At 41.5% G+C, this 27462-nt stretch overlaps 2 protein-coding genes across 2 annotated transcripts in view; both read left to right on the top strand.

Moving 5' to 3' along the window:
- LOC145422960 (protein NLRC3-like) overlaps nt 1-12215 on the top strand; it is a gene marked incomplete at its 5' end in the record, with an annotated part of 416117 nt that extends 403902 nt beyond the window's left edge. The window contains one exon of the mRNA XM_080294988.1: nt 11725-12215. Coding sequence (XP_080151114.1) covers nt 11725-11743 — 19 coding nt within the window. The remainder of the gene's footprint in view (nt 1-11724) is intronic.
- The window catches only part of LOC113035147 (protein TANC1-like), a 388820-nt gene that overhangs the window by 90958 nt on the left and 270400 nt on the right, over nt 1-27462 (top strand). The gene's annotated exons all lie outside the window — the stretch shown is intronic.

Below are 27462 nucleotides of genomic sequence, written 5' to 3'. Positions count from 1 at the left end.
AATTCACCCTTATTTCACGCACACACTTCTAAATATACTAAATTCTTTGCGTTTGTCAGATCGTCTCACACACACACCACCTTTTCTCTCACACTTCCACTTCTGCACTCACTCTACTATCAACTTTCATAGTGTTATTATTATTTATTATTTTGTACAAATCACACCCAATCACTCAAAGCCTGCTACTCACAGCATTCACACACTTAAACTGTGACAAGAGTTGAGGAATATACTCACAACACGCTTTCCTAAGAGTATTTCAGACATGCCTTTCATAATCAGAAAGAGCAAGTCAAAGAAAACAATTGAAACCTCTATTAATTCTCACAGCACACACATAGAATAGAAAAAATAAAACACACCAGCATTTATTGCTGATGAGAGGTTACTCCTAAAAGTAATATGTTAGTCTTAAATATATACAGTGCACTCACTATATTTATATATCAAAACTCAGTCAATTACTATACATCCACTACGGCAACTCAAAACTTTATTTATAGCCCTCTAATGAACATAAATGGCGTCTTAAACACACACTCAACAATGTTTGCAGCAGTATTTGTAAAACCAACTGTGGTTTAAACAGTTCACTGCTGACTAATTTGCATTTTCACACTCACACACACACAGTCTAAAAATAGCTCCAGCACTGCCTCAGACTCCTTTCACACAGAGATCTCTTATTTTATATTACAAAGACGTCTTATATTTACAACCACTGTCACATCTGTCAGCTTTAGCGCCTAAACAATTTCGACAAATTTAAGTTAACGGTCCAACCGATAAAGTCCAACTTTTTTGTGATCAATTAACCAGTATCTGTCCAACAGTTTCTGGCCTCATCTCTAAAATCCCTAACTCAATTTAAAAGCGTCAACCAACCCAAACTTTGCCTGAAGCTCTATTTTTGGCATTTCACAGCCAAGGCTTACCCCGAAGTTTTAAGTTAAAGTTACACGCCCGAAGTCCAACTTCTGCTGGCCAAAAAAGCGCAGACTACCGTTCCAAACGGTAAGGAGACTCTAACTCCTAGTTATTCTGGAGTGCCCCAAGCTCCACAGTGACCAACTGACTATCCCTCTTCGAGGACAATGCCTAAGCGTCCTTGGCATTGGCAAGCGTTACCTCTGAGCACTGTGCTTCCTATCAGTCCAACTGACGTTCTTGAATAATTTATAATACTTTGGAACAACAGTAAAACAGCCAAAAAAGTGTAAGACTGAAGCAGGTCCAACCTTATAACCAATACGGGCTCCACCCCAAACAATAACCAAATTCCCTAATATACTAAAATCACTCAGCAGTCCAACTGCTTTCCACGGTCCAACCGTATTAAATCCTTTAGCGGTCCAACCGCATTCAATCATTTTTAGCAGTCCAACTGCATTAAATCCTCAGTACTGTCATGAGATTCTCATCAAAATCAAAGCAGACATTCCCCAGTAATTTCAGTGAGTAGACTTTAATTTGTAATGTCCAATTTGGCACACTTTGGAAATAATTCAACAGGTAGTGCCTTACCTTTGGATAAGCGGCTTAGAACAACAATGAGAAAAAGAGAGCTGATTATTAGCTCATCAAAACACAAAACAAAATCACAATGAATTATCGGTTAATTTCATTTAAAATAATTCATTAAGTATTTATGTACAATTCAAATTAGTTAATTACATATTTTGTTGGTTTGTTTTCTATTTTAATTATTTTACTGACACATTTAATGAATTATTTAATGATGTATTTATTTAATTCACGTTGCTACTCCTGGCCCTGCATCGCTGTTCATAAATACATTTTATTTGTCAGCTTCACCCATCAAAGTCAGGGGGCGGGGTTAATGCTGATCAAGTCAACACCATTGCTTTGGTCTGGTGGGCGTTCTTTTAGTGGGCTTTTCTCAATACTAAGTAGGCCTACACACCAGGGTTTGGACATGTGTGGACCCAAACTATACTTTTACCCTTTTTTGTGTGTCACCAAATACACTTTAATATTTTCTAGACAAGAATGTAGTGGCGTAATCTTTAACCTCGTTTGGCTCCAAACAGAAGTGACAGACTTGAGCAGGGTTCATTTAAAGGCTGACAGAAGTGGAGTGGTGACGGGGAGATGTTTGACAGGACAGTGTTTCAGCCTCCACAGGTTCATGTTGTGCTCCATCAGTCAGTGAAGATGAAGTCAGTGCTGATGAGGCTGTAGAGTGTGTGAGGGATGTGAATGAGGATGATGAAGATCTGATGATAGCAGATAAAAACAGGCTGCAGAGACTTTGAGCCATACAGGGCACACAGTGTGTGTACAGAACAGCTGAAATCATTATGGAGGCCTCACTGGAATATGGAAGCATCACAGTACAGCTTCAGTGAAGCATTAAAGTCTCTGATATGAGATGAGAAATGAAGCAGCCAGAGCTTTTTCATGAGTGGAAACCCACTGTGACTGTGAGCTGCTGCTACAGCCTCCAGATTAGCCAGCAGCTCATCCTGCTCAACATGGACCTGTGGTCAGAGTGTGTGCTGGATAATCCGGCCCAGGATGAGGCCAAACTGACATGGGATGAAATGTCTGTCACATAATTGAGCTTAGTGTAGTTTCATTTCTGCACAATTTAAAAACAACCAAAACTTTGTTTTGTCTTTTCTATGTTATACTGTAGACTTTCTTTGATACTGTGTCCAAAAGGAGCAGCTTTTACTTTGAAGGGGAGGCGTCTCTGTTTCCTCTTCAGGTTGGATGATGGAAGCAAATTAGTAGCTGTGTCCCAAAACGTCGGCTGCATCCTCCAGAGGCTGCATTTGAAGGCCGATTACGTCACAGCCAGGCGATGAAGGCTGTCCGTATTTGTCGACTCCTTCAAATGTGCCCGACAAATGCGTCCTTCATTTCCCCGAATTTGAAGGATTCGTCGGGTGTGTCCTTCGTGGCCCACCATATCCCAGAATTCATAGCGCGGCCCAGCCAAATTTCAGCTGCCAACAATGGCGGCTGCTACTAAGTTTTCAAATTACTCTTATTAATCTTTCTGGGTCACAAAATAAACTTTTAACATATTTTCAGGTGAGAAAGTAGCTGTGTAAACTTCAAATATCTGCTTGGTTTATCAAGACATCGCATATTTGCAAAAGTGTGCCGACGTTTTCGGAGACGTCTGTTACCCACCCGCTCGCTAGCAAGCCGGGGGGTTCAATGGTCACTCCAGCCGGCGAGAGCAGCGGACGCCCGGCTTCATCGTTTTCAGACCCCGCTCTTTCGCTACTCAGGTGAAACACGATATATAAGTCACTCGGAGAACTTAAAAATGTAATTGTTTGCCTTTTTTCTGTGTTTTATTTGTTCCGGAGTAAATCGGTTTGGCTGAGATCAAAGTTCCTCCGGGATTTTCACACTGCTGAATAAACGTTAAACAGGAAACTGATTAAACAGAAGTGTGAGACGGTCCTGTTATATTTTAGATAGCAAGGAGCAGACGGCCGAGTTTATTAAACTCCACAAAGACAGCGGTGACGCAAATCTGAAGGCTCGACCGTCCCATTTCACAGCCTCGCACTTCCAGCCTTTTCGGTCTTTGAAGGACCCGGCCCACGTAGACCGCGAATACCGGGTCCTCCGAAGGATGCAGCCGACGTTTTGGGACACAGCTAGTGTGCGATGTTCTTTCAGTGTTGCACTTTGTAGACGCTCCCTGAGCACTGGTCTCACAGCCAGCTGCACATAGAGACCAGTGTTGTTAGTCCAGGTCAGAAGATGACTTGTTGGAATGAAAATGAGCTTGTAGTTTGTCTGCTTTAATAATGTGACTGGAAAAAGGTGTTGGACTTCAAATATGTCCATTTCTTTCACACTTCACCTTTAAAAGTGAAGCCTTGTGGTTCCTGGAAGGAAAAACACGACTTTTTCAAGTCTTTGTCCTGTTTTTATGATAAATGTACGACTTTAATGTGAAACATTCAGAGTTTTTTCTCTTGTTGTGTTTGTTTGAAGCTGCTTCCTGTTGGCTTCAGCTGTTTGGAGTTTCCATTTTCTAAACTTCTACATTCTGAACCTTCTTCAGCTCTGAACAGATGATGAAACACTGAATGATTTCAAGCTCACACTTTGTCTAATAAACTTACATCTTTCATTCTTCATACAGATTGATGGACTGTGGTTTGTCAGAGATCAGCTGTGATTATCTGGCAGCAGCACTGAAGTCCAACCCCTCCCATCTGAGACAGCTGGACCTGAGTGACAACTACAACCTGCAGGATTCAGGAGTGAAGCATCTGTGTGGTTTCCTGGAGAGTCCAGGATGTGGACTTGAAACTCTGGGGTCAGTCAGCATGTTTTAGTTGTGCTGAGATGAATATGATGTGAAAGTTGTGCTGACACTAAACTGCAGACATCAGGCTGATATTATACTGATCCACACTGAGGATCTTCATGGTAAAGTCTGTTTTCTTCTTCTCTGGTTTAGTCCATTGACTGCAGCAGAACAATGTTCACATTTCAAACAGTGAGACTCAACGTATGGCCCGTGGCCCACACGTGGCCTGCCCACCTTTCCTTATTCAGAGAGAGGGGACCCTGATTAACTGTGTAGTGTTCTTCCTCACAGTTCTAAGTATCAGACACAACAATGAATAATCCACAGCTGACTGTCTTTAGCAGGTCAAAGGTCACGGCACACAGCAGACAGTGGGAAATATTATAATTCTGATCATTTATCAGCACATATCCATATGTATAAAAACAAAGCTGACACTGTGAGACTTGATCAGAGGTGTGATCATCACAGCAGAGGCCTTTGTGTCAAAGTCACTGAGGATCAAACAGAAACACATGAAGCAGATTTTCCTGTTCTGGCTTTTTATAGCAGATAACCTTCAAAATATTCTGCAGTCCATCAAAAACTGAAGCAAACCATGAATCAACATGTGAACATGAGCTGATGCTGCTGAAGTGAAGCAAAGTTACAGAGGTTTGATTACAGACACAGCTGAGAGTTTGTAATCTGTCATCATTTTAAAAGGTTTACATTTCTTCAGTATATCCACATTTGCAGCTGGTACCTCAACCTCCACTTGTCCAACACAACTGCTGTCCACTGCCTCCATGACATTGTGATTTTGCTGTTGGTCTTCTGTCAGATCTTCATCAATCACTTCTGCACGGGGCACACCTTCAGACTCTGCAGCTGCATAACGAAAGCCTGTAAGATAAAATTAGACATAAGGTAAATGTACACCAATATTCCAATGACAGGTGTGTGATTCATCTGGAAGTTATGTGCGGATTAGTGTACAGTGATAGCAATTTAGTATGTTTTTAGAGGGGGGGGGTTGTTTACCTCCGATGGGTGCTCTTTTTCGCTTCCGTTGCGTACGCCTTGAGTGCCGGTCCGAGTCTGATACAGGTATGTCGTCATGCCCCATGTGCAGTGTTGGTGCCCAGTCTGGATTTGTTACATCCATTTCATATGCTGGTTTGCCTGCAATAATGCCAAATCATAAGCTACTCAGTCGACATGATGTGGTTCTGCAGCATCACACATTAGCATGTTTTATCTCATTATCTATGACCGCAGCACGTTGAAAATAACACTAAAAGCCTTTCAAGAGTGATATGAATTAATTTAGAACTCACCGGAAAGAAAATGCCGTGAGCAAACCAACAAAAAGCTGGGGATTGCAGAGAACTCGATATCCGCTCGTCTCACCGCTGCAATCCAAGCCTGACGTCTTTGTTTAGTAATATCGGATACATGGGATCCCTCACGTTGCCTCCAGGATGGAAAACGATGAAAAGAGAGCCCGTTATCCAGCTTCTTGCCTTCACGATCGTGTGATCTAACGTTGCAACCGACAACACAACACGTACGATCCATAGCTGAAATGGTATCCTTTGGCTGGCCTACTGTCATGGCGGAAGGGGGCATGGCCCATCTCCCGTGACATCACGCTCCAAAGCCCTATAGGTGGGAAAATGTACCATGTTGACCAATCAAAAATGATATGGAAACATGACATTTGGTTGTTTAGCAAAAGGGGGAAGTTTTAGGAGTGACCGGCAAGAGAGAGCGAGTGAGCGAAAGAGAGAGAGAGTTTTGATACGTGAGAGATTTGTGACGTTTACCGTGTTTGGTCTCAAGTTAGTTTGTTGTCTTGTGTATTTAGTGTGTAGCTGTTGTTTTGTTTTGTGTGTCAGTTCTACTAGTGATCGTCACAGTTGCTGCCTTAAAGCCAACAAAGGCAGATTGCAGTGTAAACGCTGAGTGACACACCTGCTGTCAGACCTGCAGGTTTATCCCTGTGCTGTTCTCATATGTGTTAGAGTGACACAAACTATTGTTTGACACCTGATTGTTCTGTAAATAGTTTGAAATGATTATATGAAAAACGTCTGAGCCTTGGCTGCATTTTTTGGTAAATAGTACCATATAACTTTGTTGTTTGCAAAACGTGTGCGTATTTTTAAAAGTGTACAATCTCTATTTGCATTTCAAGTTATGAAGATGATTCGTTAAACATGTGTGTGGTTTTTACAGTCAAAATATCACTTTCTACGTGTATTTTAAATTTTGTCTGAATTTAGATAAATTGTGCTGATACAGTTGGTCAAAATGAGAAAATAACAGATTGGCAAGATAAACTGTTTTTAAAGGTAAAATATTAGAGGCCACATCAAAAGTAGTCAAGAAAGGTTAAAGGCTAAAAGCAAAGTTGTCACCAAGTACTGTTTATATTTGTGTGTATTGCTGCAGCTTTTTTGAGTATTAATTTGGTGCCTTTGTGTGAAATAATGGTATTGTGAGTGATCCATATAGTCACAAAGAATAGCCACTTGTTTCTGTGCTACCAAAGTTCCCCGGCTTTCATTCAAAATGTGTTTATCGTCAGCACCTGCACATTAAACTACTTAAACATTATAAATGTCTTCAAGCTCACACTGAGGCCTGTGGGGTACTATCAGCCACTGAGACAGTACACACATTTATATGTGTTTGTATATGAATATTTCATACTTTAAGACTGCCTGTTTATTTAAGGGAGATGAACAAAATACATTGGAATTGTACAAAACAATATCATGGATGATAAATTAAATAGATTTTAAGTAGATGCTTGTGCATTCTTAAAGTCTTATATGTTGAACTGAACTATGTGATCTGTTCAAAGCCTTAATCTTAATTTGAAGTGAAATGTGCATATTGAGTTTATACACTATGTATATAAGGCGACCGTTTCCTTTTGCAGTATTTTTGTGTGGTGTACTTTTCTATGTCTTAACAAAAGGGGAACAAAGGTGTTTAAGTTCACCTAGGATGATGTGTTTTAATTTTCACATGGTCTTGCTTGAATTTGACCCTGACAAAGGCGTATGAACTCTGTCAGCTGTTTGGAGTTTCCATTTTCTAAACTTCTACATTCTGAACCTTCTTCAGCTCTGAACAGATGATGAAACACTGAATGATTTCAAGCTCACACTTTGTCTAATAAACTTACATCTTTCATTCTTTATACAGATTGATGGACTGTGGTTTGTCAGAGATCAGCTGTGATTATCTGGCAGCAGCACTGAAGTCCAACCCCTCCCATCTGAGAGAGCTGGACCTGAGCTGCAACAACAACCTGCAGGATTCAGGAGTGAAGCATCTGTGTGGTTTCCTGGAGAGTCCAGGATGTGGACTTGAAACTCTGGGGTCAGTCAGCATGTTTTAGTTGTGCTGAGATGAATATGATGTGAAAGTTGTGCTGACACTAAACTGCAGACATCAGGCTGATATTATACTGATCCACACTGAGGATCTTCATGGTAAAGTCTGTTTTCTTCTTCTCTGGTTTAGTCCATTGACTGCAGCAGAACAATGTTCACATTTCAAACAGTGAGACTCAACGTATGGCCCGCGGCCCACACGCGGCCTGCCCACCTTTCCTGATTCAGAGAGAGGGGACCCTGATTAACTGTGTAGTGTTCTTCCTCACAGTTCTAAGTATCAGACACAACAATGAATAATCCACAGCTGACTGTCTTTAGCAGGTCAAAGGTCACGGCACACAGCAGACAGTGGGAAATATTATAACTGATCATTTATCAGCACATATCCATATGTATAAAAACAAAGCTGACACTGTGAGACTTGATCAGAGGTGTGATCATCACAGCAGAGGCCTTTGTGTCAAAGTCACTGAGGATCAAACAGAAACACATGAAGCAGATTTTCCTGTTCTGGCTTTTTATAGCAGATAACCTTCAAAATATTCTGCAGTCCATCAAAAACTGAAGCAAACCATGAATCAACATGTGAACATGAGCTGATGCTGCTGAAGTGAAGCAAAGTTACAGAGGTTTGATTACAGACACAGCTGAGAGTTTGTAATCTGTCATCATTTTAAAAGGTTTACATTTCTTCAGTATATCCACATTTGCAGCTGGTACCTCAACCTCCACTTGTCCAACACAACTGCTGTCCACTGCCTCCATGACATTGTGATTTTGCTGTTGGTCTTCTGTCAGATCTTCATCAATCACTTCTGCACGGGGCACACCTTCAGACTCTGCAGCTGCATAACGAAAGCCTGTAAGATAAAATTAGACATAAGGTAAATGTACACCAATATTCCAATGACAGGTGTGTGATTCATCTGGAAGTTATGTGCGGATTAGTGTACAGTGATAGCAATTTAGTATGTTTTTAGAGGGGGGGGGGGGTTGTTTACCTCCGATGGGTGCTCTTTTTCGCTTCCGTTGCGTACGCCTTGAGTGCCGGTCCGAGTCTGATACAGGTATGTCGTCATGCCCCATGTGCAGTGTTGGTGCCCAGTCTGGATTTGTTACATCCATTTCATATGCTGGTTTGCCTGCAATAATGCCAAATCATAAGCTACTCAGTCGACATGATGTGGTTCTGCAGCATCACACATTAGCATGTTTTATCTCATTATCTATGACCTCAGCACATTGAAAATAACACTAAAAGCCTTTCAAGAGTGATATGAATTAATTTAGAACTCACCGGAAAGAAAATGCCGTGAGCAAACCAACAAAAAGCTGGGGATTGCAGAGAACTCGATATCCGCTCGTCTCACCGCTGCAATCCAAGCCTGACGTCTTTGTTTAGTAATATCGGATACATGGGATCCCTCACGTTGCCTCCAGGACGGAAAACGATGAAAAGAGAGCCCGTTATCCAGCTTCTTGCCTTCACGATCGTGTGATCTAACGTTGCAACCGACAACACAACACGTACGATCCATAGCTGAAATGGTATCCTTTGGCTGGCCTACTGTCATGGCGGAAGGGGGCATGGCCCATCTCCCGTGACATCACGCTCCAAAGCCCTATAGGTGGGAAAATGTACCATGTCGACCAATCAAAAATGATATGGAAACATGACATTTGGTTGTTTAGCAAAAGGGGGAAGTTTTAGGAGTGACCGGCAAGAGAGAGCGAGTGAGCGAAAGAGAGAGAGAGTTTTGATACGTGAGAGATTTGTGACGTTTACTGTGTTTGGTCTCAAGTTAGTTTGTTGTCTTGTGTATTTAGTGTGTAGCTGTTGTTTTGTTTTGTGTGTCAGTTCTACTAGTGATCGTCACAGTTGCTGCCTTAAAGCCAACAAAGGCAGATTGCAGTGTAAACGCTGAGTGACACACCTGCTGTCAGACCTGCAGGTTTATCCCTGTGCTGTTCTCATATGTGTTAGAGTGACACAAACTATTGTTTGACACCTGATTGTTCTGTAAATAGTTTGAAATGATTATATGAAAAACGTCTGAGCCTTGGCTGCATTTTTTGGTAAATAGTACCATATAACTTTGTTGTTTGCAAAACGTGTGCGTATTTTTAAAAATGTACAATCTCTATTTGCATTTCAAGTTATGAAGATGATTCGTTAAACATGTGTGTGGTTTTTACAGTCAAAATATCACTTTCTACTTGTATTTTAAATTTTGTCTGAATTTAGATAAATTGTGCTGATACAGTTGGTCAAAATGAGAAAATAACAGATTGGCAAGATAAACTGTTTTTAAAGGTAAAATATAGAGGCCACATCAAAAGTAGTCAAGAAGGGTTAAAGGCTAAAAGCAAAGTTGTCACCAAGTACTGTTTATATTTGTGTGTATTGCTGCAGCTTTTTTGAGTATTAATTTGGTGCCTTTGTGTGAAATAATGGTATTGTGAGTGATCCATATAGTCACAAAGAATAGCCACTTGTTTCTGTGCTACCAAAGTTCCCCGGCTTTCATTCAAAATGTGTTTATCGTCAGCACCTGCACATTAAACTACTTAAACATTATAAATGTCTTCAAGCTCACACTGAGGCCTGTGGGGTACTATCAGCCACTGAGACAGTACACACATTTATATGTGTTTGTATATGAATATTTCATACTTTAAGACTGCCTGTTTATTTAAGGGAGATGAACAAAATACATTGGAATTGTACAAAATAATATCATGGATGATAAATTAAATAGATTTTAAGTAGATGCTTGTGCATTCTTAAAGTCTTATATGTTGAACTGAACTATGTGATCTGTTCAAAGCCTTAATCTTAATTTGAAGTGAAATGTGCATTTTGAGTTTATACACTATGTATATAAGGCGACCGTTTCCTTTTGCAGTATTTTTGTGTGGTGTACTTTTCTATGTCTTAACAAAAGGGGAACAAAGGTGTTTAAGTTCACCTAGGATGATGTGTTTTAATTTTCACATGGTCTTGCTTGAATTTGACCCTGACAAAGGCGTATGAACTCTGTCAGCTGTTTGGAGTTTCCATTTTCTAAACTTCTACATTCTGAACCTTCTTCAGCTCTGAACAGATGATGAAACACTGAATGATTTCAAGCTCACACTTTGTCTAATAAACTTACATCTTTCATTCTTCATACAGATTGAGGAGCTGTGGTTTGTCAGAGATCAGCTGTGATTATCTGGCAGCAGCACTGAAGTCCAACCCCTCCCATCTGAGAGAGCTGGAGCTGCAAGGAAACAACCTGAAGCATCCAGATGTGAAGCAGCTGTCTGATCTTCAGCAGAGTCCAGACTACAGACTGCAGACTCTGGAGTAAGTAGAGTGATGAGTGAGTGGGTGGTGCTGTCAGCAGTATTGTACTAAACACAGTCAGTATGAAACAAAGATCCAGTGTTTCCTGTAAAGCTGCAGCTTCTCAGTGAAGCTGTGAGAGGAGAATGGTGACAGGCTTCAGGATTGGACACAAACACTTCCTGTTTCTGACCTTTATGGTCACCATGGTAACAGCTGACACACTCTGATCAAACGCTGTCAACAGCCAATCAGCTCTCTGAACAAAGCAGCACGCAGACCAATGACTGCATTCATTTCCAAGTTTAAAGCAGTGAAGAACACAGTCTGTAGGTGAGGAAGAATTTAGTGAGAGCAGATGTTTGGATGGAATTCCTCCAGTTAACAGCTGGAACCGTCCATCTGGATTGTTGGGCTTGTTGTTGGGGTTCCTACAGAGCTCAGAGTGGACACACCAAGGTTCTTCTAATGAATGAAAGTCCAAACTCAAACTAGGAGGGAAAAACATTTTCATCAACTTCAATAAAAATCCAAAGATTAGAAAAAGTGAAGCAACAATGAGTCCTAGTACAGTCCCAGCACTGAAGTCCCTGCTGCTCTTTATACTGGATGTGCTGCATCACTGACTGACAGCTGATGAAGAGTCTCTGGAAACACTCGTTTATCTCCTCTGCTCTTCCTTCTTCTCTCTGCAGGTGGAGGCGATTATGGTAAACAGGACGGTGTGTGTGCTGAGAGAGGAGGAGCTGTGTCCTGATGATCCAGAGAGGTTGAAGCAGCAGCAGCTTGTGTGTAGAGACGCTCTGACTGGGCCATGTTACTGGGAGGTGGAGAGGAGAGCTTCATCCAGCAGTGACTGACAGAGGAATGAGAAGAAGTGCAGATGACTGTCAGTGCTGCAGAGTGAACTGCTCTGAGAACAGCTCCACTGTCAGACACAATGTAGAGTCCAGCATCATCCCTGTGTGTCCCTCTGGATCTGACAGAGGATCATCAGTGTATCTGGACTGCTCTGCTGCTGCTCTGTCCTTCTACACTCTCTGCACAGTCTCTGTCTGACTCTGGCTACATTTTTGGCATTTATATTCTTGGTTGCTCTCTTTATATTTTTCACATGCAAAATGTGCCCATCTTTGGCAAGATTCATACTGCACCTGGAAAGGAAAAATAAATGGCTCATATTCTGTTTGGTGAATACTATTACTCAACATTTTAATTATGATTGGCAAGTAATGATACTAAGACTTATGTGTTTCTTTTGTTTTGTTTTACCATTTCAATCATGCTGCGGTCAGCGTTAGCATCTAACATGGAGCAAACAATGCAGTAGTCCTCAGCGTTCCCTGAAACACAATCATAGTTAGGTTTTAATCAAACATTATTTATTGAATAATTAAAAAATAATAGTACATTTTTTCCAAATATACTTCCTGGAAAATTAGTCTAAATTAGACTTTGAGAAGGGTCTTATCTGAAAGTGTTTGAAGAGCACTATTTGTACTGTGCTGTTTGAAAAGCACTATTTAAATTGGAAGTACGCACTAACGTGATAAGGACTTTACTGGACTTACCTCGATTTTCAAGTAGGGTGCAAGCTATCTGCATTCGCTCCAGCACAACTGGCTCTGTAGTGGTTGACACCTCACTGACCTCTCCAAAATCAAGGTAGTGTTCTGCAAACTGTGAGATTGATCATAATTAGAATGTAAAGTCTTAATTAGGTAAAGGATAGGATAATTATAAGCCACAAGGCTTCAGCCTATTCCTTTTTCAGTTACTGTATGATTAAGTACTTCTATGTAAAATGATCATCTTTGTTGTTGTTGACCGAAATAACTTTCACTTCACTTAAATTCACTTAAAGTCTTAATTCTAGCTAACAAGAAACTGAATCATTTGAATAAGGGTTACCTTTAACAGTAAAACTCCACAACTGCTGGAATCCTGTCGCTTGTTGTGTTGCATAGTCTGTAACTGCCACTCCATGGTGTCTTCATGCCCTCTCATCCTCAGAAAATTCCTAGTTGAACAAAAGTGTTTGTAATGAAACAAGATTTTTCTTTTTTTAATCTAAGAATAACACCTCAGTATCATACATACCTCCAGTTGCGCAGAATTTTCCTGTCATAAACACCTTCATTCCCATGAGGTCTATGAGCAGTATTTTCTGTGCAGAAATGTTGACAATCTAAAGAAAAAGTTAAATTAAAAATTACAATTGTTTGTGCCACTGAAAACTTATTTAAAAATAACACTTTGTGCAAGAAACTGCTTCACAACAAATTATGCAAATTAATAACAAAATGAACACATACCACAAGAATCCAGTGTGTACCAAAGTTCACAGGGCACAGCCACGTCTTCAACTGGGAACTTCATCTGTGGGATTGGAAGTGCAGAGTAATTTGGATTTACTTAGGTACCATGCGTCTCAGGGTGTTTTCAAATATAGTCTTCTTTAAAGGAACCGAACTCTTTCCTCAGCAACAGAAAGGAGTCAATTGTTTGGACCACTTCTGAGCTTTCAACATACCAGTTGAGGCATCTGAACTGCCCAGAAAACAACGAGCTTGCAACTACTGAACAGAGCAGGTGTGCAGCATTCTGCACAAGTATAGAAAAATGTTATAGAACAGTAAATAGGGTTTTTTTTAATTTCAAAATTAGTAGGTAAATGACATTTCTTACTTACCTTTCGTCTGTCAATAACACGGTGCAGATATGCATCAATGACCTGTTTTGAAAAATCTGAGTTTATACAACAACAGCAACAATTTTTGAAGTAACTGCTTGAGTGCTGTACACAAAAACATCTAAAGGAATAGAATTGCTGATAAAGGTTCTTTCTGCATATACTGAAACTGGGTATTATGATGTCACAACATCTGTGTTGTGGTTGATAACATTTTTTCCTGTTGAAGTGAATGGGTGAAACCTTATCAGAGTTTTGCTATATAAACCCCCCACCTACCCGCACATTTTAAACTATTAATGGTCTCTGCACTGCAAATGCTTCAGAAGGAGCAGAACCTCGAAATCAGACTCAATAATGATAAGTTCTCTTACCTCATCAGAAACCACCGTGACCCCTGCAGTGTTCGAAAAGAGGAATCCAATAACTTGTATGGTCCAACAGCTGCCTCCAAGCGCCCAGTATCCTTTGCACGCCATAGCCTCTTTACTAAAAGAAAAATATGATAAGTTAGCTCAGGCATGCATGAGATTTGTAGTGGATAAGCTTGGTAAAGGCCAACGGGCCACAACAGGAAAAAAGTCAATACAATAGGCATGCATTTACACGCAGAGAAATAGGAAAGGTACAGCGGGTGGGCAAAAGAGAAAATTACTGACAGGCAGATCCATTTCCAGACTTCCACAAGCTCAGTGCACGTTGCATGTTTCTTTACATCCAATATGAGTTGAAGACTGCAAAATGCAAACAAAGTCATGCAACAGTCAATTAAGTTGCAACGCCAAACTGGCAACAAATGACCAACTGGTCAAAAAGAGTTGTTCACTATGTCACCTTCATTTTCTAAGCTTTGTTTCCGGGAGGGAAGTTCTTGTTCACGCGTTTCTGGTCCTGGAACACAATTAAACTCCTTGTGTCAGCCGTTTTGGGTGCATAATGAATCCTCTGGACTTTGCTGGCACTGAGGGTTAGCAGTAGGATGGCAGGGAGGCATCTTCAGGTCTGTGCTGCTGTTCACTGTCTGACTGCGAGTTGGGTATTTTTAATTGTCACTGATATTTACATGGTGGCTTCTTCTGTACGGCTTGATATGGTCAATGCTGTAGTGATTTCTTAAAGTTGCTCCTTCCGTGTTTTTTTAATCTCACACATTTGCCAGCGATGTCTTGAATGGTGTAGGGTCCTGAAAAATCTGGATCAAGTCTTCCTCCCTTCCTTCCACGTTTCGTGTTCAAGAGAAGAACTTCATCTCCAACGCTGTACACAAGGTTTCTGTACTTCTGGACTCGTCTAGCATAAGCTTATGCATAAGCATAAGATTGTACTTAAACTGAAATATGACACCTACTCAGTGATTTACAACATAGAGGTAGGTTGTTTCCTCTTAAACATTTTAACTGCTTTCCTTACAAAATGAACTGGAAACCTATAAGTTCAGTCTCTGAGGTGCTCTGGGATTTCTCTCAGGGTAATGTCTGCCTGTTTGGTCAGAGTCCATAGTGCTCTGTGTGGAAAGTTCAGGTGTTTGAACATTGGTGGTTTCACGTAAACCCTGAACCTCAGGTGGTGAAGCGAGGGCAAACTCTTCTGAATCTTGAGGTGTAGATGTGTCCTCTCAGGTTGCTCTGGAACCACGTGACATTCTGCATCTAGAATCTGATCAACATGTCTACGCCAGACTAAGTTGGCTCCAACATTTATGGTGTATATCAGCGGTCCGGTCCGTGAACGAATCGTGCCAGAATGCCATTTCTGACTTGGGTCTCTGTAGTCTCTGGCGAGAACTTTTTGTCCAACATTGAAGAACCTGGTTTTGTTTCTTGTTGCTTCCACCATGGAAGACTGTTTATCTTGGACATCCTTGCGAATGTCTGGTTTCAGCAAATCTAGACGTGATCTCAGATCTCATCCCATGAAGAGCATTGCAGGTGTGTGTCCAGTTGTTGCATGAGTGGTAAGACAGTAAAAAAATTGTCAATTTTCTGTTGTAGCGGTTTCCCCTCTGTGCGACTGGCTGGTTCAGCTTTGTTGCAGGATGATGGTGAGCTGAAGTGATATGTCGTATGCCGTTACTCCCAAGGAAACACTGGAACTCCTCTCCAGTAAACTGATGACCATTGTCACTTACGAGCTGTTGTGGCAGACCTGTGCGTGCAAACGGTGACCAAAGACTATTGATCGTGCTGGCAGCTGTTGCTTGCTTTACGGGGAAGATTTCTGGCCACTTTGAGTGGGCATCAACCACAACCTGGAACATTTAGTCCATAAATGGGCCAGCATAGTCTATATGAATGCGTTGCCATGGAGCGGATGGCCACTCCCACGTGTGTACAGGTGCTGTTTGAGGCTGGCGCAGCGTCTGCTGGCAAACAATGCAGGATTTAGCCATATTCTCCATTTCACAATCAGTGCCTGGCCACCAAACATAGCTTCTAGCAAGACCTTTCATCTTAACACCCAAATGTCCATCGTGCAGTGAGTCCAGTACCTTTGTACGTAGTTTGGGTGGCAGGATGACACGAGTTCCCCACATGACACATCCTTGGCAAACGGATAGTTGGTCTTTGCGGGTGGAGTACGCAGAGAACTGAGTGTCACTACAGGACGGCCAACCATTCACAGTAAGATCGTTTGACAAGATTGTGTTTTGGCTCGTTTCTCTTTTCACCTGAGCACTTGTGACAGGTAGGGGTTCCATTTGTGTAACATGAAACACAGTAGCTGGAGCAGTCATTTCTTCGGTGGGTTGCATGTGTGGAAGACGTGAAAGTCCATCTGCATTTCCATGTAGCTTTGTCCCTTTGAACTCAATGGTGTAGGTGTGTGCACCCAGGAACAAAGCCCGAGCAAGCGTGCCGCAGCCATGGTTGGAATACCTTTCTGAGGGTTAAAGATGGACACCAGCGGTCGGTGGTCTGTGATCAGGGTGAAGTGTCGTCCATATAAATACTGATTAAACTTCTTCACTCCCCACACTAGACTGAGTGTTTCTCTGTCTATCTGCGTATAGTTGTGCTCGGCTGCATTTAGGGACCTTGAGGCAAAGGCAAGTAGTCGTTCGGATCTATCAGGCATTTTGTGAGATAGCACGGCACCAATGCCATATGGTGAGGCATCACAGGCGAGGCGAAGTGGTAGCTTGGGGTCAAAGTGTGTCAGAACCTCCTCTGATGTAATGAGCTGCTTAACTTAACTAAATTAAATGCCTCTTCATAGTTTTTTGTCCATTTCCATTTGACATTTTGTTGCAGCAGAGAGTTCAGCGGGTGCAGGACTGTTGAAAGGTTTGGTAGAAACTTGTGGTAATAATTAATTAAGCCCAAGAATGAACGTAGCTGACTCACATTTTTAGTGTCTGGTGCCTTCAGGACTGCTTCAACTTTGTCCTCGGTTTTGTGGAGCCCATGTCTGTCGATCTTGTGTCCACAATACTCAATGGCATCCTTGAAGAACTCACATTTGTTTTTGTTTGCTCTCAATCCATATTTTTCTAGCCTGGCCAGGACTGCTGTTAGGTTAGCCAGATGAGTCTCCTCATCAACACCAGTGACTATTATGTCATCCAGAAAACACTGTTCCTGGAATGCCTTGTAGGACCTGATCCATGGCACGTTGCCATACTGCTGGGACACTGGCGATACCAAATACCAGCCTGTTGTACTGATATAGGCCTTTGTGAGTGTTTATCACCACATATTTCCTGGATGTCTCTTCTACTTCCAACTGGAGATAAGCCTGGGCAAGGTCAGTTTTTGAAAAGTGTTTGCCACCTGCGACTGCTGTGAATATGTCTTCTATCCGTGGAAGTGGGTACTGATCTATGTGGAGAACTGGGTTCACTGAAACCTTAAAATCACCACAGATCTGCACTCTGTCACTTGCTTTCTTGCTTACTGACACTATTGGTGTAGCCCAATCTGACCATTCCACCTTGGTGAGTATTCCTTGCTCTTCCAAGCGCTGGAGCTCTGCTTCGACTTTGGGGCATAAAGCATAAGGTACAGGACGTGCCTTGTGAAATCTTGGTTTTGCATTGTCCTCCAGTATGATCTGTGCTTTAATATTTTTCAGGGTGCTGATTCCATCTTTGATCACCTGGGCACGGTTATTAAGTTTCTGTTTCAGTCTTTCATCCACAGAATGTGCACTCAGGCCTCATTCCAGTCTCATTGACATAAAGTTCCAGGTTGCGTTTCTTTTTCTCATATTCCACTTTCACTTTTCCCAGAGGAGTTATTCTTTCACCTGTGTATGTTTTCAGTTTCACCGAGGTGTGTTTCAGTTTCAGATTGGGGAATTTGTCTCTGTAATCTTCATATAAGATCAGTGAGAGGGCAGACCCAGTGTCCAGTTCCATCTGTAACTCAACCTCTTGTATTTTTGGTGTGAGCCATATTGCATCATTGTCTTTCTCTTGCATTGTGTACAGCTCCAGGCATGCCAAATCCTCCTGAGAATCATTTGAGTCTTTCTCAGTTACTTCATGCAGCTTTCGGTCTCTTTTGCACATTTAGTTTTTGTTTGATGCTGCGCAGCAAGTTGTATGTTTTTCCTCCCATGACACTCAGGAACACAGCAACTTTCCTCTCATCCTCTATTTTGTTAGCCAGACAATATTGTTCATCTCTCACCACATATGTTGTTCAATCCTCTTTGCCATTATCAAAAATGTCCATTTGTCCAACGCCTCCTGACATTTTCTCAGTATTTTCAAAAACATCCTTCACTTAAAAGAACTGATGTTACTCACGTCCTCTCTGCAGCGCACTAGCCAGGCGAGTGAGTTAGTATCCACACGGATGATTAGTTGTTTTTGCCGTAACCTTTTTCGTGTCTTTTGGCCACTTTCACAAGGATTTCCCCCTCCTGTCGTCCAGTGCACATTGGAGATCCGTTTTAATGCCATTTTTCGGCTAAATTATCCACACCCACTGCCGCGCTATGCATTCTGGGATATGTTGGGCCACGAAGTCTACACCGCCACAGCCTTAAAATTCAGGGAAATGAAGGACGCATTTCATGGCCGCATTTGGAGCAGCCTTTGAATTGGGACAGCCTTCGGCGCGCCGCTGTGACGTAATCGGCCTTGAAATGCGTACTTTAAGGCTGCAGACCCTGAATTGGGATACAGCCACTGACATGAGACAACCCTTCACAATAAAACAGGAAACAAGAAACAGACGCAGACTTGACACTGAACCTATACTAAACATGAGACACAACCTAAGAACTAATCCCTCACTAAGAATAACAGAAACATGGAATACCAATAAACAAAAGCATCGGGATACAAACCATAATACAAAGTAATATAAGAACTGAAAATGCTGGGTCAAAATGACCCAGAACCGTGACAAAAGCCCAGAGTTCAGTTTGGTCTTGAATTCTTTTAGTTTCTTCTCCACGTTCAACGACCGATTTACTTTTTGGTCCTTTGTGAGATGAATTTCCAAATATCTTATTTCTGATTTAACAGGAATCTTACAGTTTATCATTTATGGCAAAGAGTTCACAGTTATTAGGATTTAACGTTAATCCAGATGTCTTGGAGAGTTTTTACATTTTTCACTAGTTATTGGAGCTTGATTTGTTTTATCTTGAAGATGGCTGTTAGAAAGTGTGTGTGTGTGTGTGTGTGTGTGTGTGTGTGTGTGTGTGTGTGTGTGTGTGTGAGAGAGAGAGAGAGAAAGCGCGAGAGGTTGCGTCTTGATTTAAATCGAGTAGTTAATAGTCAGTAAGTGTCCGGCTGCTCCTGTATGCGATTAGAATGATGCCACCTTATCCCATAGTCCAGCCAATGATGCGATTCACATTCGTGTATATACGCAGCTAATCAACATGGTTGACAGGCTATGACAGCGTCCTTATGTGTTTTAGCTAGCAAAGCGGCGTGGCTGATGCGGAGTGATACATCTGCTGTTGTCAGGCCTGCAGGTATCAGGCTGTTGTTCTCCTTTATCTCATAGTGGACAGAAATTATTTTTTGCAGTGGCACAAATAATTTGTGTGGCATCAGATTTGATGCCGAACAGCTGATTGTTCTGTAAATAGTTTGAAATGTTTATTTTAAAAACGCCTTGGCTGCATTTTTAGGTGAACAGCTGCAAAAAACTTTGTTGTTTGCATAACTCACATAACTCATAACTCAAACATTACAAAATCCAAACGCTGAACTGCACCTATGCCACAGAGCTTCATTCCAACACATCAAATTAATGACGTTCCTTTCAATAAACCTTGGACACACACAATTAACAGGAGTAACATCCCCACTAATCTGCCTGTTAAACCTAGCTAACCCAGCCTAGTCTTCCGTACATACTGGCGATGGGTATTTATGTACCTCCATACCGTCAGCTGTGAGGAAGACAAACTGTCTTAAACACAAACTGCGGCGGTACTCCCAAGCCAATGGCTTCAGCCGCCTGATGCACAATAGAAAGCAAATCAGTACAACGCCTAATGCAGGTGAAACTGCTGAAACCTAACAGGGGAATAAGACTCCTGATTGAAACAGCTGTGTGAAGCCACAGGCTTACTCTAAAAGGCAACAGCGAACCATAAAACTCTCACCAATCAAACTATATATAAATAATCCAATAAAACCTACAAACTCTTCTGTTGACAAGTTGTTGTGGCTCCTCCAGCAAATGTCCGCAGCAGGCTAAACATGAGGACGCTGATGACGACAACAACAAACACATGAGATGCACTTCTGCACTATTTGCTCCTTTAATTCCACGTGTTACTGTCCACTATACAAATCAGCACATCGAACTATTAAACAAATGCACAGACTGCACAAACACAATGACTGCAACTCACAAAGAATTACACCAATTACTACACCAAACTACAACATCGGCCTATGGCATCAATTAGTGCATAAAACATACATCAAGTTACAGCCAAAAATGCATCACAATGACTCAAGCTGGGGTCAACAGGTTTCCCCTCATGCTCACCCGACCTTTCTGCTCATCAGGTGCAGTGAACAGGTGAGTGCAACCACATTTATCACCTAACACGCCCACGAGTCACGCCCCACACCCGTGCACCAATACAAGGTGTGCATTTAAACCAACCCTCTTAATCCAAAACAAAAAGGAACAACTCATATGGCTCCTACACTTGTGCTCAAGAACTCAGTCCTATATTTTAGGTTATTCTGAATAAATCGTTCATGCCCTCTCTTGGGAAAGAAGCTGTTGTGGTTCCTGGTCCTAAATCTAGTCGTCCAAAAGTTCTAAACGACTTCAGGCCTGCTGCCCTCACCTCAGTCTTTGAACAAATCATCAGAAATGTGATTATGGAAGACACTGAACTTCAGCTTGATTCAATGCAGATTGCACATGAGCCCAATAGAGGAGTGGAGGACGCGCTTTTGATTCTACTTCACCTGATTGTCAAACATGTAGAGAGTAAAGGACTTCAGTTCATCGATTTCTCTGCTGCTTTCAATAACACAGCCCCAGATTTGAATCAAAAGACTTTTAGAACAGTTTGAAATCCGGACAAACCTGAGCAAGTGCAGTCATATAAATATCTTGGGGCCATTGAGTCTGTTTTATCATGAGAATGATGCAGGACAAAGTCTTATAAAAGCAGCTTTGTCCCTGCTGCCGTCACTAAACTTAATAACTAATAACTGTTTTCCTGATTTGATTCATCGCGTCTACTTTCCAAATATGTGTCTGTCAGGTTTAAATCGATGTGTGTGTTTGTGAAGGGATGACAAACCCTATTATTTTTCTGTAAAGCAAATTTACCTAAAAGTAAAGTAACCTTGATATGTCAGGATGTAGATGTCCCACCCAAAAACGTCATCAGCCCTGAAACATCGGTACTGTTCAAGGCACCATTGCTGTCCACACGTCCATCAGAGTGTTAGAGGTGGCTGTCACGGATGTTGCAGTCTGCTCTCTGTTTCCATGAAACAACCACACTTGAAATGATCATTAAAGCTACCTGTACTAAAGGAAGCTGAGAACATGGCAGACGTGGGACTGACTGTGATCAGACTGTGACGATTGTTCTTGAGCAGATCTACAGGTCAGCTGTTCCACATCATGTTTCTAGGATGGAGCCATTTGGAATAATGCCGCCCTCTGCTGGACAGATATCGTGTTGTCCCTGAGTCCTTCTGATCCTCAGCACTTTCTATCAGGAGACAACGCACTCAGGTCCCATCTGACGTTGTTCACTTGATGTTCTGAAGCCCAGTACGGACCTTAACACGGGCTCCATGTGGACATATTAGATTAACTGTTTTTTAAGACCAGTTTCTTAAATTACATGACGGTGTGATTTTTATTTTGTGCTTTTAGTGCAGAGAGAGTCTCTGTGGAGGTTGGATGTTCTCCCCGTGTTTGTGTGGGTCCTCTCAGGGGACTCTGGCTTCCTCCCACAGTTCACAGACATTCAGGTAGTGGGGTTAGGTTAACTGGTGAATAAGTGTGAGCGTGAACGGTCGTCTGTCTCCTCACCCTGTGTTAGCTGGGATCCACTCCAGCTCGTACATGCCCGTCAGGCACCATCCTCATACCTGTTCTGGTAAATCCAGTCCTGGAAGACACAGCTCACCTGGAATCTGTGTTCATGTTATAAAATGTTACATTTCATTAGAAGTTGGTTGTATTCCAGTTTTATGTTGCAGTTTTCACTTTTGAAAGGGAAGGTTAGTCCAGCTCAGTCAGATGCTGAATGCTCTCTTTCAGTACGTTGTTGTATTAAACGATGACTCAGCAGACGACACATTGTAGCCATGTTAAAAATCATGCAACAGACCCTTGGTCACGATGTCGTTGTGGGGATGTCTAAAGGCTGGCTTCCTTCTAATAACCGTAACAAGTGTTTATGGCGCTCCTTGTGATGCTGGGTCAAAGTTCAGCCTCTGAAGACCTCGACGTGTTTGAAGTTATCCACAGGCTGCGAGGTCCACTTCAAAGGTGTTCTATGTTAGATGTTGGTCAGGTTAATCAAAATGGAAACTGTTGAGTTTACACATTAACCAACATGGTCCAGCACTAAACATCGTAAAGCCTTTAGTTTTTGGAGAGAGGATGCTGCCATCAAATTCAAAATGGGCTAATATTTTTCTTTAAATGTTTCATTTTCTCACTTTGTTTAAAATACTGGTTTATAGGATTTGCAAATGATTGAATTCTGTTCTTAATCATATTTAACACAGCGGATCAAACGTGGGGAAGTGGGTGTTATATTCAGATTGTGGGATACATTTAGGAAATGTAAAACTTTTGATGTTAATGTTGTTTATTTGCAGGGTTTAAAAATAAATGTGTTTACTGTTTGAAACTCATACTTGGCCTTCTACTCTTCATGGCTGCTTAACGAAGCTAACAGGGTGGACAGTCTGAGGAGCTGGGAAAGAAAAGCGTCTGAACTGCTTTAAATTTCTTGAAGACATTTTATCCAAGAAGTTTCTTCAGTTCTGAGAGAACGGCGCGGCGGTGGGTGTGGATAATGTTGCCGAAAGAAAACGGCGGAAGAGGGGCGGCTGAAGAGTAAACTTTCAGAAGTAAGTACTGAATATTATGTCACTTATTTATGTGCAAATGTTTAATAATGAAGAACATTAAAACATTCCTGTTGGCCACATGTTGGCAAAGTTATGTGACATTAGTGATGTTTGTACTTTCAGCGTTTACTTGGTTTTAAAGCCTTTACTTTAAAATATACGCTGTTCAATAGTCGACCTTAATCCTACAGAGAATGTGATGATTTTGTGGATAATTAAAGTCAGTCATTTATCCACAAACACAACAAGCTGAAAGTCAGTGATGCTGCTCGGTTTGCAGTCCTGAATATCACGGCACAAGCAGGATTCACTGCACTGTTAATGTTAGCTATGTTATATTGCTGCCTCTGTTCGGTGGTGTCGAACCAAACGCACTTTAACGTGTGTTTGAACGAGCTGACGGTTCACTCGTTAAGCTGAAAGAAAGATGCTTTAATCACAGCAGTCACACATGTGTCCACTGCACCATCTGGAACTCTTCTTGTTTAGCACTCGTAATAACACAAACACTAAATCCTCCTTCTCTGGTGCTGTTGTGTAGCAGTGTGTACACCTGAGACTGTCACCTGTCTGTCTGTCCTGCACAGGGCTGAACTGGGACAAAAAATCGGCCTGGGCATTTTGACTAGAGACCGGCCCACCAAAAATGTGATGTCATTCAGGGGTAAAAACTGCAAAGGATTCTGGGAACTTGTGGCAAGAGGTACTAGCGCATGCAGGCTTTCAATTGAACTCAGCTACAGAGCGATAAAAAGAAACACAAAAAATAGCCGGTGTTGTGCCAAAAAGTGATTGTCTGCCAAAAAGTGATTGCTGGTATTTAAATTGCTATAAGTAACTTGTTGGGCTATAATATGTGAAACATATGTCAAATGCATCCCTCATGGATGACATAAAGTCATCTCTCCATCTCCATCTCCTGCTCTTTTATTTCTCTCTCTTGCTCCATCTCTCTCTGCTGCTCTTCTGTCTCCTCTGTCACAGACTTCTCCACTTTTGATGATAAATCAGCCTGGTGCAACATGTAAGGATTGGCACAATTTGTTAAGATTTTGAGGAGTTTGAGAAACTAACCTTAAGCATAAAATAAAATTTACTATCAGTAACTTCATAGCACCCGCCCAGCAGTATATAAACTCCGTCATGCTAGCTAGTACCAGTTATTCTAAGCGACTGTAAAAAGTCAGCACAACGAAAACAAACTACAACTAAACTTGGTTTATATCTGACACAGATAGACAGCAGGTCATAACTTCTTACCTGAAGTTCAGTTCCTCTGCCACTATGACCGGCGGCCGCCTCGGGTCTCTCCTCCTCTTGCCTCCCCTTTCCCTTATCCACCTGCTGGCCTCCACCACTTGCTGATGATGCTAAATCTGTGGAAGCTATGCCACAGCTACCGCCAAACAATTCAGTTATTTTTACACATTTGGCAGCGTCTGCCTGAAGGGCTTGTTTCTTTTTGGCCCTAATTTTTTCTGCACCTTCTTTCCTTTTTTTGTTCTCCATTTTCTTTAGTTCATCTATAAGATTGCTAAACAAGGGGGAGGGTGCATCCGCCCTCCTCGGCTGTAATTGGTCCAGCCCAGAGTCGATCATGACCAATTGGCCAATCCAACACCTTTCATTATTTATACCCTTCCAAAAAAAAAAAAATCGATCGGCCCATAAAAGCAAAAAATCGCCAGCGGCCCACCGGGCAAATGCCCGGTATGCCCGATGGCGAGTCCAGCTATGGTCCTGCACTCTCTCTCTGTTTCTTTCTCTCTGATTGTGGAATAAAAGTATGAACATGTGTTTATAAGTCACACTTGTGTTTGAATCCTGCAGCTTATCACACATTTGATTTCCATGTGTGACGACTGCAAGTGTCCAGAGTGAGGACAGACTGAGGGACCCACTGCTGCACATCATCTGTGAGGCTTTGCAGCCCTGATAATCCACCAGGACAAACTCAGCAGTGTGTGAGGAAGAGGAGGAGGAAGAGCCAGCAGCAGCTGACAGATGGAGAGAATAGACAGACTGTTCCCTGTTTGTGAAGGACTGCTAGGAAAGTTTAACATAACTGTCTGTCCTGAATCAGTCTTATTAGGTAATGTTCAAATAATGTTATCCTCCCAGTGTTTTCAGTGTGGGAGAAAGTACTCAGGGCCTTCAAGTTACACACTATGAAAGGCAGCAACAAGTTTAATGTTCAGAAACCTAAAGTCTGTATCAGCAGCAGAATGGAGCTAAAAATAAATGTTTGTTTCAGTTCTATGAAGCTTTGAGTATTTTGGATCAGTAGCACTGCTGTGTTTGTTGCATCATATTGCTGTAATTGTTTATTTGCTTTATATATTCTGAGCTAAGTTGATCTATAGTGTTACATCATTTTCTATAAGGATGTTATGTGTTTGTAGACTTTCTGCCCAGTTTGACCCATTTAGCAGAAGTCAGCCTGTTTAAGGCTCTGATGTCTATTCTGTATGACTTAAAGCAGTTATGACATGGTCTGATTTTCTCACCCAATAAAGGAATATTTCATTTATCAGTCTACTCTTCATTCTATCAGACACAGTTATCACAGCTCGTACATTTGCTTTTTACACATATATGTAAGCATTGAGCCAAATTTAGTAATGCCAACATATTAAAATAACAATATTTCTCTCTTATATATGATACATCTATATACACACTGTCACAGATACTTGAGTGTCTTTGAGTGAAGATTTAAGGTGATAGGAAATATAAATAACTGCAACTTGAATCTTTGACACAGAGTTCATGCTTCAGAGTTCAGATGTTCAGAGTTCATGGACCGTTGAGGCTGCGAACTTTAAGGCTGCAGACCCTGAATTGGGATACAGCCATCGACTGTGGAAACCTTGCAAGTGGATCGTAAAGGTTGTTACAGAGTCTTTCATGTCTAAATTTGCCGTTAATAATTATATAATTGTAGGAATCATCTAGTTTGCTTACACTGATTACGTTGGCACTTTGTTAGCGCTACAACAACGGTCAGACCCCCGAGGCATCTAAACTTTAGTAAGAATGTGCACTTTTGACACCTCTGGTTAGCATTTAGTGGTCAGTTTCAAACGTATTTGATTTTTGCTTGTTATGAACAAATTCACTTCACTACTTTTCACGATCTGTAACATCAATGCACATTGTTCCATTTACTGCATATTGCACTTTATTCATGTCTCTCATTCCACCTGCAAAAACATTGTAAAGGTCGTCACAGAGAGTTTTATATATGTATAAATACTAATATTCTCTATTTATTCTGTTTTATTGCCAAGATGTTAGTTAGCCTTTGTTCAATTGTCTTTTATATGTCAATAGATACGTATGTCACAAATAAAAGTTTCTTGTAAATTATGTTTTTGTAAAGAATTTTCTCCCAAATCTCTTACATGCTAACTGTAACGTGTTATTTCTGCTAAAACCTGAACTTAAATGTGTATATGGTGTTTATCTGTTTTTCTCTCTGTTTTAGATGCAAATATCAAATTGGAGTTCTGCCTCCAGGCCAGAATTGCAGGAATGCACCACGTGTTGGCTGTTTCACTGCCCTCTGTGCCCCACTCTCAGCCCTGCTGTCAGGGCAAAGATTGAGCAGCATATAAATGGACACATTCAAAGTGCTTTGCCTTTCAAAGGTATGTTGGTATTAAATATACCTCATAGTTAAAGTCATAAATATGCACTTCTTTTCAGCACCTCTGCAGGTCTTTGTTGACTTAAAAGTTATTTTTCACATTGTACAGTTCAGTTCATTCATCAGCGAGAGAAAAAAGTGTTTTCATTAAATATTTTTCCTGTTCACCACATTTCCTGACAGCTCTTGTGATCCACACCATTTTGCTTTCATTATTGAGGACGGCTTGGATATTTTTGTTAATATGTACAATCTGATTGTTAGATAAACTGACTGCATTCTATACAACTACATTTAAATTACATGTTTTTTCTTTTTTTCTCTCTTACAGACAAAATGATGTGCCGGTGCACTTTCACTGCCCTTCTGTAACATGACAGTCATACAGCGTGGGGATATGGCAAGGCAATTATTGTCATGTCAGCATTCAGGACTGCTCCCCACTGAACTCTCCGTGGAGCCTCGTCTCCCTCTCCATGTCTCGTCTCCAGCATCTAAACCATTTCCTGAATCTTGGGTAGAACATTCATGTGCTCCACCCTCTGTGCTAAATG

Source organism: Astatotilapia calliptera, chromosome 3 (genome assembly GCF_964374335.1).
Source record: "Astatotilapia calliptera chromosome 3, fAstCal68.1, whole genome shotgun sequence".
Classification (NCBI taxonomy): Eukaryota; Metazoa; Chordata; class Actinopteri; order Cichliformes; family Cichlidae; genus Astatotilapia; species Astatotilapia calliptera.
This window is presented reverse-complemented; position numbering and strand designations above follow the sequence as displayed.